The following is a 13,833-nucleotide window of genomic DNA, read 5'->3' as shown; positions in this document are numbered from 1 at the left end:
CTTTTCTTCTCTTTGTTAGGTCAGAGGTCAGCTAACATTTTCTGAAAAGGACCAGAGAGTCAATAGCTCAGGCTTTGCAGGCCATATGGTCTCTGTTGCAAATCCTCAGCTCTGCACGAGAAAGCCACAAACAATATGTAAATGAGGAAGACACTGTAAATGATATGCAAATAATTTACAGACACTGAAATTGATATGTAAATGATTTAGACACTGAAAATTGAATTTCATATAATTTCCAAGTGTCACAGAATATTATTTCTTTTAATAATATTTTTTCATTTTCTTTTCTTTTTTTGAGACAGATTGGAGTGCAGTGGTGAGATCTCGGCTCATTGCAAACTCTGATTCCTGAGCTCAAGCGATTCTCCTGCCTCAGCCTCCTGAGTAGCTGAGATTACAGGCGTGTACCACCATGCCTGGCTGATTTTTGTAGTTTTAGTAGAAACGGGGTTTCACCATGTTGGCCAGGCCGGTCTAGAACTCCTGACCTCAGGTGATCTACCTGCCTCGGCCTCCCAAAGTGCTAGGATTACAGGCATGAGCCACCACACCCAGCCCCTTTTCTTTTTGAGACAGGGTCTCACTCTATCACTCAGGCTAGAGTGCAGTGGTGTGATCATGGTTCACTACAGCCTCAACCTCAATCTCCCGGGCTTAAGAGATCCTCCCACCTCAGTCTCCCAAGTAGCTGGGACTGTAGGCGTGCACTACCACACCCGGCTATTTCTTTTAATATTTTTTGTAGAGATGGGGTCTTGCTGTGTTGCCCAGGCTGGTCTCAAATGATCCTCCTGCCTCAACCTCCCAAAGTACTGACAGGCATGAGCCACTGTGCTGGGTCCACCTTTTTTCAATCATTTAGAAATATGAAAGCCAGTCTTAGTTCAAGGGCCATACCAAAATAGGCAGCAGGATGGATTTGCCCACTCATGTGTCAGAACATCAACTCCAGGGCACTACTGTCTGCTTGGTTCACTGCTATATCCCCAGCACCTACAATAGTGCCTGGCACCCAGTAGGCTTTCAGTAGATATTTACTGAGTGAATGTGTGAAGTCTTTTTTTGTGTGTGTGAGATGGAGTCTCACTCTGTTGCCTAGGCTGGAGTACAGTGACACAATCTCAGCTCACTGCAACCTTCGCCTGCCGGGTTCAAGTGATTCTCCTGTCTCAGCCTCCCAAGTAGCTGGGACTACAGCGTGCGCCACCACAACCAGTTAATTTTAGTATTTTTTAGTAGAGATGCGGTTTGCCATGGTGGCCAGGCTGGTCTCAAACTCGTGATTTCAGGTGATCCACCGGCCTCAACCTCCCAAAGTCCTGGAATTACAGGTGTGAGTCACTGCTCCTGGCCAAGTGAGTGAAATATTAAGTTGAGTAGCAAGTTATTGAAAGAGTGAAGTGAGTGAACGCATGAGCAGGCACAGTCCCACTCGTAGGGCTTCAGTTTGCTCCAGCCTGGACTCTGGCAGGCTCCTCCAGCAAGACTCAGAGAAAGATCAGAAGGCTGAGTCCAGAGTGGTAGCTCAACATCTTTATTTTTCCTCTTTAGCCCGAGGGTAATCCTGACAAACAGCTTCAGCCAGGAGGAGGCAGAGAGGACTGGGCTGGGCAAAGGCTCCGCCAGGACCTGCCCTCCTCCTCCTCCGCCACCTTCTCCACCTTCTCCTCTTCCTCCTCCTCCTCCTCCGCCTCCCATGGGGTTGGGGTTGGGATTAGGGCCATGATCCAAGCTTGGCATCCCTGGGGAGGAGGGAAGTGGGCCAGTCTGCAGCCTCTGCTGTCCCCCGCCTCTGACAACCACGTTCATGGGAACCAGCCACCTCCACATGCTGGGCAGGAGGGACCCTAGGGAGCGGCCCCGACCCCTCCATGTGCATGCGCACAGGGACCTGGGCCAGCAGGGCCTGATTAGTGTCCAGACAGGCGGCTCTGGCCTGTGGCCCAGTTGGCAAACATGAAGCCTAGACTGACAGCCATGAAGAGGACTCCCAGGACTCCAAAGCACAGGGCCTGCGGGCCAGAGAGACAAGATGGGGCTGGTTGGGACTCCTCACCCAATTGCCTTCTGAGAATATTCCTCAAGTCTTCCACCTCCTTCAGAGAGTGCTTCATCCATTCCTGACCCTCCTCTGTGTGCCCTCTCCTTCCTTACAGCCAGCCCCTTTCTGCGAGTCCTCCTTCCACCTTCCCAGGACCCATAGAGAGTACGTTCCTCCATCCTCCTTCTTGAAGGTGCTTCCAGCTCTCTTCCCAATAGTGCTCCTTCCATCTGTCTGGAGAATGCTCCCTCTATGCCAGCCCCTGTTTGAGTGCTCCCTGTCTTCCTGGACCCTGCTGGTGCTCTGTCTCCTCTGCCCCTTCCTAAGACAATCACCTTCATTCTTCCAGACCATTCTTTCATATGCTCTCCCAGTCCCCTCCTATGCATGTCCCTTTCACCTCCAGCCATCCTGGAGTGAGCACTCCCTCCTTGGAGTGCTCCCTCTCTCCCTAGCTCTGCCCTGGAATGCTTACCTGGATCTTGGGCCAGGATAAGAAAGGCTCCACCTCAGAGGGTACAATGCGGAGGTAGAAGATGCTGGGGAGGATGAAGATGAGACTGGGGGCTGAGGTGGACCCTGGAGGACAAGAAGGAGGGACAGGAGTCAACCTGACTTGGGGACAAGGCCCACATTAGATGGGGTTGGGACTGGGGTGAGGTTTACTGACCGATAACTCCAAAGATATCCTGGATGGTTGGCACACAGATGACAAGGACATTGACCAAAACAAGCAGGATCAGAGCTATGGCCACATGTCGCGGCCAACTGAAGGCCTTGCCTGGGAAAAGTAGCTGCTGCAGGGCCCGGCGGATCTGTGGCCAGAGTAGGGTGGGACAGAAGTCAGGACCCTAGTGCTGCCCCCCTTCCACGTGATCATCTATCTTTAGCTCCACCCTCTGTCTGAGGTCCCTGATTTCCCCTCCCTCTGACTATCTATGGCTTCACCCTGCCTAACCCATCATCTGTGTCTCCATGTTCTGAACGGGCTTCCTGCCTCCATCCTCTGACAATCCACATCTCTTCCTTCTGTCTGAACACCCATCGGCACCTGCACCCACTGTCTGAAATCCTTGCCTCCTCTAGCTGACCATCTTCGCCTCTCCTTCTTAAGAATACTTCAGCCCCGATCAGCAAACCCTCACTAGCCTGAATCCCCCAAGACCTCCTGACCACCCCAAACCCCTCCCACGGCACAACCTAGCTTCCACCAAGTGACAGTCCCAGGACTGCTGTAGGGAGCGTCTGACCATCCACCGGTCCTTCCACCCTGTGTGAGGTGCCTGCCTCTCTCCACCTGACCTCTACCTCCCTCCTCTGTCTAATTAGTTCCGCCTCCCCATCTCGGAGCCTTGACCCTCCTACATCCCATCACTTCAGCCTCCACCCTTTTTCTGTCCATCCTGGTTTCTACCCTCCAACTGATCCTTCCTGCCTCCCTCTTCTTTCTAGCCATCCATCTGTGCCTCCTCCTTCCGACTGACTACCCCGTCCCCTGACCCTCTCTCTCCTGCTATCTATGTCCTTCCCACTTCTGTCTATCGATTTTTGCCATCTCTGTCCATCTGAAAACGCTGCCCTTTTCTATCTGTCCATCCTTGCCTCCTTCATCCATCCATCCACTCCTGTCTCCAGCCTCAACCCACACATCCATGCCTACACCCTATACCCATCCATCCATGTCCCTCTGAGCCATGGGCCCCACGCACCGGGAACAGCACGACTGGCACAGTGAGGGTCACCGCAAGCAGCACGGCCAGGCGCACACAGAGGATGAGAGGGTCCTTCTGGCTGTACATGTGCAGCATCTCCGCCTCCACGTTGCCTGGACCATGAGACAGGGGGTACGGGATGCAGGATGTGGAGACAGCACCAGGACCAATGCCCCAGAAACCCATACATACATGCACAGTGACAAAATCCACACAAGTGAGGCACACCTTCTGTTTGGAAACTGACAGGTCCGTGGTCACAGAAGGAAAGAGCTCAGAGGCTCCCGCCCCAGGCCTTCCCCCTCCCCCCAGCCCTAGCCGCAGCCCCACTCACTGTAGAAGGTGAGGTATCCAAAGGTCGCCGTGAGCCCATACATGCAGAACATGGCCCCAATGGACACGTTGGCCACGGCCTGCATCCTGCGCTTGGAGGGCCTGAGGTGTAGAGGTCGTGGAACTGTCATGCCCAGACCCTGGGACTTGCCCCAGGTCCCTCAAAGCCAGCCTCCACCCTCCAGGGTCCCCTTCTCCCAGACTGACATTCAGCTGGCACACATGGGGACACCCGTCTCTGCCTCCCCTGTGACTAGCCAAAACCCCCTCTCTGACCATCCATATCTCCCCACCATGTGACCATCTCCGTCTCCCCTGCATCTGACTGCCACTGCCTCTTCCATCTGACCATCCATGCTGTCCCTCTGTCTGATCATCCACACATCTCCCATCATATCATCCCTGCCTCCGCCTCTGTCTGTCCGTACCTCCCCATCCCCATGCCACCAGCCATGCATATCACCCCCTCCATCTGATCATCTGATCTCTGCTTCCTGACTCTGTCCATCCACATTTGTGCTGGATATTAAAATAGGAGAATACTTAAGCCCCGATCAGCAAACCGTCACTAGCCTGAATCCCCCAAGACCTCCTGACCACCCCAAACCCCTCCCATGGCACAACCTAGCTTCCACCAAGTGACAGTCCCAGGACTGCTGTAGGGAGCGTCAGACATTCCGGTTACCGCCCCACTTGCTGGCCCATCATGCAGGCCCACTTGCCTGCCCACTCACCGGCAGAGCTCCGTATAGATGGGCAGCACCTCAGGGTGGCAGACAAAAGCAAAAGCCATAATGGGCACTGTGTAGGACATCTAGGGGAATGCCCGAGTACAGGGGATTAGAGCCCACAGGGGTCCATCCCCTTCTTCCCATCCCCCTCCCGCCCTGTAATTGCCTTCCATATCAGACACACAGAAGCCCCCAGTGTCCAATATCCAGCTCCACTCTGAACAGGATGCACCGTGTGACAGAACCAGAGGGCCTGAGTGTGTTGCAATCTCCTACATGCCTGCACACACACCTGTGAGTCAACTGTGAACATCTGGGCCTCACAGCTGCTGTTGAGCCCTTGGTTGTGGAGTCCCACAGGAGCTTCACTCTCCATTGCTGTTTCATTGCGGCCTATAGCACAGCCAAGCTGGAACTTCTTGTAGATGACCTGAGGATGAGGGCATCGGGGAAGCCAGGTCATGGGGGAGGCTATGTCCCAATGTCCCAAACTCTCTCCCCGCTTCTCTGTGACTCACCGAAACCAGGAAAAACAGCATGCAGGTCAATGAGAGACCACTGGTGTACCCCAGGTAGCCTAAGAGGGGCAAAATACAGAGTCTCAGAAATCAGCCAGGCGTGGTGGCTCACACTTGTAATCCCAGCACTTTGGGAGGCCTAGGTGGGTAGATCACCTGAGGTCAGGAGTTTGAGACCAGCCTGGCCAACATGGTAAAGCCCCATCTCTACTAAAAATACAAAAATTAGCTGGGTGTGGTGGCACGCACCTGTAGTCCCAGCTACTCAGGAGGCTGAGGCAGGAGAATCACTTGAACCCGGGAGGCAGAGGTTGCAGTGAGCCGAGACCACGCCATTGCACCACTCCAGCCTGGGTGACAGAGCGAGACTCAGTCTCAAAAAAAAAAAAAAAAAAAAAAATCAATGGAACCCCGTACAGTGAACTCCAAACACCTAGTCTGGCCTTCAAGGTCTGCCCACCCCAGTTGCCTTTGCATAAGCTTCTACTTCCACCTAGAAAAACCTCCCCTCCATAGCAAACTCCTACTAATCTGTTCAAGCCCACATCAAATAAGCTCTCCTGGTGTTCTGCAGCCCTTGAAAATGAATAGGGGTTTTCTCAGTCTGGCTTCTTCTGTCTAACCCGACTACCCAATGGCCAACCCAGGGAGCCTCTTACCCAAGTGTTTCATGAGGGCCAGAGGCAGGATGATTAACACACTGACGATGATGATGAGGAGGTTTCCCTTCAAGAACCAGTCCCTAGAGAGACAGGAAGACACAGTGCCTAGCCGCCAGTCAAAGGAAACTGTCAGGCCGACACTCACAGAAGACAGCTGAACAGGCAGCTTTCTGCCCTAAGTCAGGAGAGTTAAGCTGACAGCCTCAGCTATGAGAAGTCATTCAGGTGGTTACAGTGACAAACGGCACAACAGGGTTGACAAAAATAGTCAGGCTGATTATGAGATTGTCAGATACTGTTGGTGGGACACAGCTAACACATACACAGCTGGACAAAACTTGCCATCAGATTTCGCAAGTGGATGCACAACCAGATGGTCAAACACCCCAAATCAGTCAGACTCAATGTAAAAATCAGTCCAGGCCAGGTGCAGTGGCTCACGCCTGTAATCCCAGCACTTTGGGAGGCTGAGGCAGGCGAAACACCTGAGGTCAGGAGTTCGAGACCAGCCTGGCCAACATGGTGAAACCCTGTCTCTACTAAAAATACAAAAAAAATTAGCCGGGTGTGGTGAGGAGCACCTGTAGTCCCAGCTACTCGGGAAGTTGAGGCAGGAGAATGGCGTGAATCCGGGAGGCGGAGCTTGCAGTGAGCTGAGATCGCGACACTGCACTCCAGCCTGATGACAGAGTGAGACTCCATCTCAAAATAAATAAATAAATAGCCGGGTATGGCGGCGCATGCCTGTAATCCCAACTACTCAAGAGGCTGAAGCAGGAGATTCACTTGAACCCAGAAGGCAGAAGTTGCAGTGAGCCAAGGTCGCGACATTGCACTCCAGCCTGGGTGACAGATCAAGACCCTGAAGAAAAAAAAAAAAGAAGCAAAGAAAGAAAGAAAAGAAAGAAGGAAGGAAAGAAGGAAGGAAGGAAGGAAGGAAGGAAGGAAGGAAGGAAGGAAGGAAGGAAGGAAGGAAGGAAGGAAGGAAGGAAGGGAGGGGAGGGAGAGAGAGAGAGAGAGAGAGAGAGAGAAAGAAAGAAAGAAAGAAAGAAAGAAAGAAAGAAAGAAAGAAAGAAAGAAAGAAAGAAAGAAAGAAAGAAAGAGAGAGAGAGAAAGAGGGAGGAAAGGAGGGAGGGAGGGAAGGAAGAAAGGAAAGAAAGAAAGAGAAAATCAGTCCAACACAAGGTGCCAGACACAAAGAGGGTGAGTCACGATCGTGGTATGTCTGACAGGTAGAGCAACAGTCTGATGATCCAGTAGACAAGCCACGATGCAGAGTCCATCAAAAAGTCAGAAACACACATGCATGCTTGTTTGAACAGCTCAAGGTTTGTTGGATGCCTAAAAGTATGTCTGTGGACTGACTTGGCCACACAGTCAAAGAAAGACTGAAATAGAAACGAAATCATCCAGCTGGCCACACTGTTGGAACCAAGCTCTGAGAAAAGGTGGGATCTGTACAGATATTGGAGGAAGGTGACCAGGCAAGACAGTCATTTAAGACAGAATCAGCTGAGCAACTGCTCATGCATTCAAAACAACTTGATTGAATGCCTGTGTTCTAGACATTCACACGGTCTCTTTCTTTCTCATACACAGTTACACAGAAATAAACCAATGGGAGCTAACTATAATAATAAGACATCTCTGGTCACACAGTCAGCTATCTAGTATTCTCAGAATCAAACCAAAAATCTAAAATGATACACACAGAGAGTAAAAATCAAGCACTCGGTTAAAATTGTCAGACTGGCCATGTGTGGTGGCTCACGCCAGTAATCCTAGCACTTTGGGAGGCCAAGGCGAGCGGATCACCTGAGGTCAGGAGTTCAAGACCAGCCTGGCCAACATGGTGAAACCCCATCTCTACTAAAAATACAAAAATTAGCCGGGCATGGGGGATGAGGCAGAAGGATCACTTGAACCTGGGAGACGGAGGTTGCAGTGAGCCGAGATGGCACCACTGCACTCCAGCCTGGGCAACAGAGTAAGACTTTGTCCCAAAAAAATAAAATTAAAAAATTAGCCAAGCATGGTGGTGCATGCCTGTAATCCCACTTACTCAGGAGGCTGAGGAAGGAGAATCGCTTGAACCTGGGAGGCAGAGGTTATGGTGAGCCGAGATCATGCCACTGCACTCCAGCCTGGGCGACAGAGTGAGACTCCATCCAAAAAAAAAAAAAAAAAAAAAAATGTCATACAGACCAGAGTCAGACTGACAAAACCAGAGACATCTACACACCATGCAAAGCCCATGGGACCAGAGGCAGAGTTAGCCACTGGACACACAGAGCTGTTCATGAAACACACAGAGGCAGCTCCACATGTGCAGCTGGAGCACAAGCACTGCAACACCCTGTACATACACACTAGCCCTGCTGGAGTCCCATCGTGCACATGCCCCCCACACATACCGAGCCAGCACAGCGGATCCAGACTCACACACAGTCAGCCAGATGCATAATCAGAACAGTCCAGCATATATGGTTGCAACCATAATACAGAGGACACATAGTCACAGTCAGGGATCACACACACACACACACACACCCCAGAGAGAATTTACCAGAATAGCCACCAAATCAAACACAGAGATGGAGTTGGCTCGACACATACAGTCAGAGTGAGTCATACATAGTTGGTACCACAGCGTACTACATGCACACAGACACACTGCTGGAGTCAGCGATCATACGCTTACAGCTAGACAGATTCAGCCAGATGAACCTAGAATCAAGCTCAAACAATCAGCTGGACAGGGGAAGTCAGAGTGATCGAAGGTCAGACACATATGGTTGGAATCACAGTATACGGGACACAGCTGTAGTCAATCACAAAGCCAGCCCGAGAGAATCAGCCAGGCCGGCAGACAGAGTCAAACCCACAGACAGAGTCTGAGTCCATTGGCTATGTACATTCACACACACATGGTCAGCAGCAGAATAAACCGGACGTAAAGAGTCAGCCTCCAGCCAGAAGCAGCCAGAATAAGTCACAAAATCAGCACACGGTCGACTGGACTCCTGTGGTCAAAGCAACAGTCACGCAGAGGAATCAGGCTGACCCAAGTGACCTGCCCAGCAGTCTCAAACTGGAACACCTGGAAGTCAGCTGCACAAACAGCGCTGAAGATACCGACCGGGCCTCGCAGGCAGAGTCAAGGAGCTGCTGGCCAGCCAAGGGGTGTTGCTCACTCACCCCTCGGGGTCCATGTACAGGAAGGTGCCGATAACCAGGGGGAGCTCAGATTTGATGATGAACAGGTAACTGGACATGGCTGGTGCGGGTGGGGGAGGTGTAAGCAGAAAGATTCTCTTCATGCCCCCACCCTGTCTTCCCCAGCCCAGCCTGGGGAAGCCCACCTCACTCCGCCCTCTCCCCCCAAGCTGACCCCCACCTCCCAGAGTCCTCACCCCCAACATTGTGCAGACAGATGACTGCGGCCACCACTACCTTCCCCGCAGGCCCGAATGCCCTCTGTCCCAGCTGCTCATAGGCTCGGATGCCTAGTGGGGGAAGGCAGGAACAGGGTTGAAGGTCCAAGAGGCCAGGCCAGGGGTTCAGGTCAGAGGGCCCGGGAGCTAGGAAGTTGGAGCTTGGGGGAACAGGCTTTGACTGATGGAGGCTGAAGGTGGGGGTTAAGCAGTTGGGGTTGAGTTTGGGGGCAGAGTCTGGGAGGTGGGATCTGAGGCCAGGGAAAAGGATGAGGGCTGGAGGTGAGAGTAGGGGTCTTGGAGCCAGACTATAGACTGAGACCATGGTGGGAGCTGGGGAACTGGGGACTCAGGGGTGGGGGTTAGAGGTAGAGTGTAGTGGTCTGGAGGTGGATTCTGGGGTGCTGGGCCCAGGATCTGTGGTCTGCATTCAGGGAGTTGGGTCTGAGGTTTGGGGTTCAAGGTCTACGTTGAGCTCTGAATGTGGGTCCAGAGTCTGGGGTCCAAAGGGGTGGAGTGGGGACTGGGATCCAGGCTCGGGGTCTCACCTACAATACCAGCACAGGTCAGCAGGAGGTGGATGGAGTAGGACGACAGAAGCGCAATGCACAGCAACAGGGCCCTGCGGCAGGTGGCACAGCTCAGACCTGGTCCCGGGCCTCCCACCTGCCCTGCAACACCCCTGGCCCCAAAGGCCACCTATGGACTCACAGGAAGAAGATGACTCCTGTGTGGGCCATGGCATAGGCCAGCCCCAGGATGCCGCTGCCCATGATGGCATTGCTGAGGTTGAACACTGACATTCCAAATGATGTCTTCCCCTCGAACTGCATGCAAGGAGCAAAGCCCGGGCACACATTGGGAGGGGGCACCGGGTAAGGAGACTAATGCCAGGGCCAGGGAAAGACTGGAGAAGAAGCAAGCGGGGTGGAGAGAAGCCAAGGAGAGACCATCGGAGGAGGGAAGAGGCTAGCAGGGAAGAAGAGTTGAAGACGGAAGAAGCTGCGAAGGGGAGAGCTAGGAAGGGGGAAACTAGAAGGACAAATTTTGGAGGGAGCAGCTGGAAGTGGAGAGGACCAGGGGAGGGTGAAGCAGCCACCAGAGGTAAAACAGCTGGGGAGGGGAGACACTGCGGGTGGGGATCGGCTGAGGATGGGGAGTGCTGGAGGAGGAAGAACAGCTGGAGGAGAAAGGCAGTTCGGGAGGGGAGCAGATAGGGAGGGCAGCCACTGGGCCGAAGAGTGGGTGGGGAGAAGCAAGGCCAGGGAGAGAGCTGGAAAGGGCATATCTGGGGAAGAGGAGTATCTGGAGAGGGGAGCGACCGAGGAGTGCGTAGCTGTGGTGGGGAGATAGCTGGGCAGGGGAACAGCAGGGAGGAGGAGGAGTGGGGAAGAGGGAGCAGTGCGGGAGGAGATTAGCTGGGGAATGTGCCACCGGGACAGATCCTGTGGGGCCACTCACATCCATGAACTGGACCGGCTTGCTCCCAGGAGCAGGACCACGACTGGGCAGGAAGCCCTCACGTTCCTGCCTGTAGCTGGATAGGGCAGGGAAATAGGGGCCAATAAGAGGGTAACCCTGACCCCTAATCCCCGAGCCCACCTCCTTGGACCCCTGACTCACTCCACAGCATCCGAAGGGAGGGCTCCATTCATCTTTGCATCCTGCAGTTCCATCCTGTGGGCAGAGAAATGGGGTGGGGGGATCAGAGACAGAACAAGGGTGCTTCAAAGTGAGGGGAGCTGAAGAAGGGGGAGGGGAGTCCCATAGAGACCGACAGAAAGACAGACGGAGAAAGAGATGAGACAGGGGAGCAGGAACAGACACGGACAGAAATGGAGGCAGGCTGACAGAGAAAGAGATGAGAGAGAGAGAAGAAAAAGAATCAGAGGAGAGAAGCCAACAGTTAGTTACTCAGAGAGACACAGAGAGAGAGCCAGTGAGAGAGAAATAGTTGGGGAGAGAGAGAGAGAAAGCAACAGAGACAGCCGGACCCCAGCGCAGATGAGCCGACCACGTGGAGAAGGGATAGTCTCTCCTCCCAGACCCCAGACTCACGCTGTCTCTCTTGCCATCTGTGTCTTTCATTCCCCGGTCCCCCGCGCCCCCCCCCCTCCCTCCACCCTCACTGCGTGGCCAGGCGGCTCACTCCTTGCAGGGACACGTGTCGGCCTGGCTGCCCCACCCCTCCTAATGCCCTCACCCCCCTCCTTCCCGCCTGGGCCCCCAAGCCCGAGCCCAGAGCTGATGCAACCTGTTGAGTGAGCTGAGGGTGGGGGACAGACTCGGAGACCCCTGCCCCAGACGCTGCAGACTCTGAATATCTTCACTAGAAGCCAAAGACAAGTCCCCGAACCGAGCCCCTTCCCAGGGACAGAAATGACCCAGGGACTCCCATTTAACCCTGATTCTAGGGCCTAGAGGTATTTTCCAGAACCCCTAGCAAGTCTTAAACACTCGTCTTCTGACAGAAGTCAATTTGGAGACACTTCCAGACTTGAGAAACTTCCTGGGTGTGGGGTGTGGGGTGTCTCAGGAACCTGGCCCGAGCCCTCATTTCCCCTCCGGAGGAAAAGCAGTCTCTGAGACCATTAAAGACCCCCTCCTGTGGCCTAATGAGTTTCCTGGGGTGGGGGTGTCTCTGCAATTCCCACCTGAGCCTGGAGTCCCTGTCTTGTGGGTAGAGCGTCTCTGAAGAAACCCCAGCCCCCTCCCGCGCTTACTCCTTGGGAAGGAGGTATCTCAGAAATCCCCATTCAAGGTCCCCATTAGAGCTCAAACTGGCTCAGGAAATCCTTTTCCCAAGTCCTGAATCCTGTTCCTGGGACACGGAGGGGTCTCAAGGAGTCCCATCCCCCGCCACCAGCGCCCTCCGGAGCCTCCCACCCACACCTGAATTCACTTCCTGGGATCAAGGTACCAAAAGGACCCCCCCACAGTCACGCCATTCCATTCTCCACTAGTGCTAAAATGTCTCCAAGGAACCCCAAGCCCCTTCCCAGGACCCCTACTCATATCTCAGGCCCCCAGGAACACCATCCCCGCAGCCCACACTTCCTCCTCACATACCTGCTCCTCTCAGCTCCTGAAGTGGCCGCAACTCAGACTCCTGCTCTGGGCGGTACTTTTTTTTTTTTTCTGAGAAGAAATGTTAATTTTAATTTCGTTTCCCTCCTTCTGGCCCTGGGCGGGGGAAGAGGTGGAGAAGGGGCGCCCCCTATCTGGACCCACTTGGAGGGAGACAGAGGTTTGTTTGTGTGTTGGTGGGCGGGGAATGGCCTGAAAGATTGCGGGTGTAGACCCACAGCTAGAGAGAGTGACAGGCAGACAGAGGGACTCACAGAGCAGACGGACAGCAAGATGGGATGGATGGCAGAAAAAGGTGCAGAGAGGAGACAGAGAGTAGGAGAAACGAAGTTACAAAGAAAGCAGCCATGAGAAACAGCACAGGAACAGACAGACCACAGAAGGAACAGAAAGACAGATGGGTGGGAGGAGGGGATGCTAGGGGATGTTGGTAGACAGGCAGAGACAGAGAGAAAGGGACGCACAGGCACACTCAGAAACAGACAGGTGGGTAGGGATAGGCTCGTGGAAACACCTGCAGAAAGGCAACAGGCAGTCGGGCTCAGTCATAGACAGGAGACAGACTGGCAAAGAGGTGGAGGACAGAGCCAGACAGCTCCCCAAACAGAGGGTAGGACCAGACACACCAGCTCAGAGAGATGAAGGGACAGAGGGAGTGGTTGAGGCAGAGAAGAAAAGAGGCAGAGAGAGGCAGATTCGGGCAGAGAGGCCTGGAGACAGCAGCAGAACAGGTGCAGGGATAGTAGCCAGGCTATTCCAGGCAGACCTCAGGCAGACAGCCTAGTCACGAGAGGACCCTAGATCTTGGAGGCCCCCAGAGGGAGGCAGGGAGGGCATTTGTGGCTGGGTGGGGAATGTGGACTGTGAACTCACACTGTCTGCAAACTGGGCGGGCACTGTAGTCCTGGACCCCACCCCAAGCGTGGGGTGGGGCTTGTCCAAGCCCTGAGAAGTCCCACTATCTGTCTGTCCGTCTGTCTTCTATGGGAGCCCGTCTGTTCATTCCCCTCCAGGCATATGACAGGCATGCCTGTCCCAGGCAAGGCACATGTCTGCTACAGGATGTCAGGCAGGGTGGACTTGGGGTCTGGGCCCACCTCGACTGGGCTGCTTGAAGCCCAGGTGGACAAGAGGCCTCTGTCTGGGCCCCTTGCCCACCTGCCCACCCCCGACAGGGAACACAGAATTCCCGGAAAGGCCAGGAGCTGGCTGGGGCTTCAAAGCTGGCCTAGATGCCCTCACCCCACCCGCAGTTGGAGGAGGACAAGGGATGGGGCGTTTACTTCCCCACAGCAGGAGAGAGACTCCTGCG

The 13,833-nt window shown here is 54.0% G+C and overlaps 1 protein-coding gene across 2 annotated transcripts; it reads right to left on the bottom strand.

The window, feature by feature from the left end:
• Positions 1-1,521: 1,521 nt before the first annotated feature.
• On the bottom strand, positions 1,522-11,545 carry SLC38A5 (solute carrier family 38 member 5). 2 transcript variants are annotated; one of them, XM_037992854.2, is made up of 17 exons: positions 11,493-11,545; positions 11,058-11,111; positions 10,896-10,971; positions 10,146-10,261; positions 9,983-10,056; positions 9,414-9,506; positions 9,199-9,277; positions 5,998-6,080; positions 5,339-5,397; positions 5,113-5,250; positions 4,824-4,903; positions 4,091-4,191; positions 3,754-3,869; positions 2,715-2,859; positions 2,520-2,623; positions 1,895-2,015; positions 1,649-1,745 (listed from the first exon to the last, which is right to left on the bottom strand). In XM_037992854.2, exons 1-16 carry the CDS (start codon positions 11,507-11,509, stop codon positions 1,914-1,916), a joined length of 1,437 nt encoding a protein of 478 aa, XP_037848782.1. In that variant the 5' UTR covers positions 11,510-11,545; the 3' UTR covers positions 1,649-1,745; positions 1,895-1,913. The 2 variants fall into 2 exon arrangements, with proteins under 2 accessions (XP_037848781.1, XP_037848782.1); XM_037992853.2 differs by having other exon boundaries at positions 1,522-2,015.
• Positions 11,546-13,833: the final 2,288 nt, after the last annotated feature.

This window comes from Chlorocebus sabaeus, chromosome X (assembly GCF_047675955.1).
Source record: "Chlorocebus sabaeus isolate Y175 chromosome X, mChlSab1.0.hap1, whole genome shotgun sequence".
NCBI classification, from domain to species: domain Eukaryota; kingdom Metazoa; phylum Chordata; class Mammalia; order Primates; family Cercopithecidae; genus Chlorocebus; species Chlorocebus sabaeus.
This window is presented reverse-complemented; position numbering and strand designations above follow the sequence as displayed.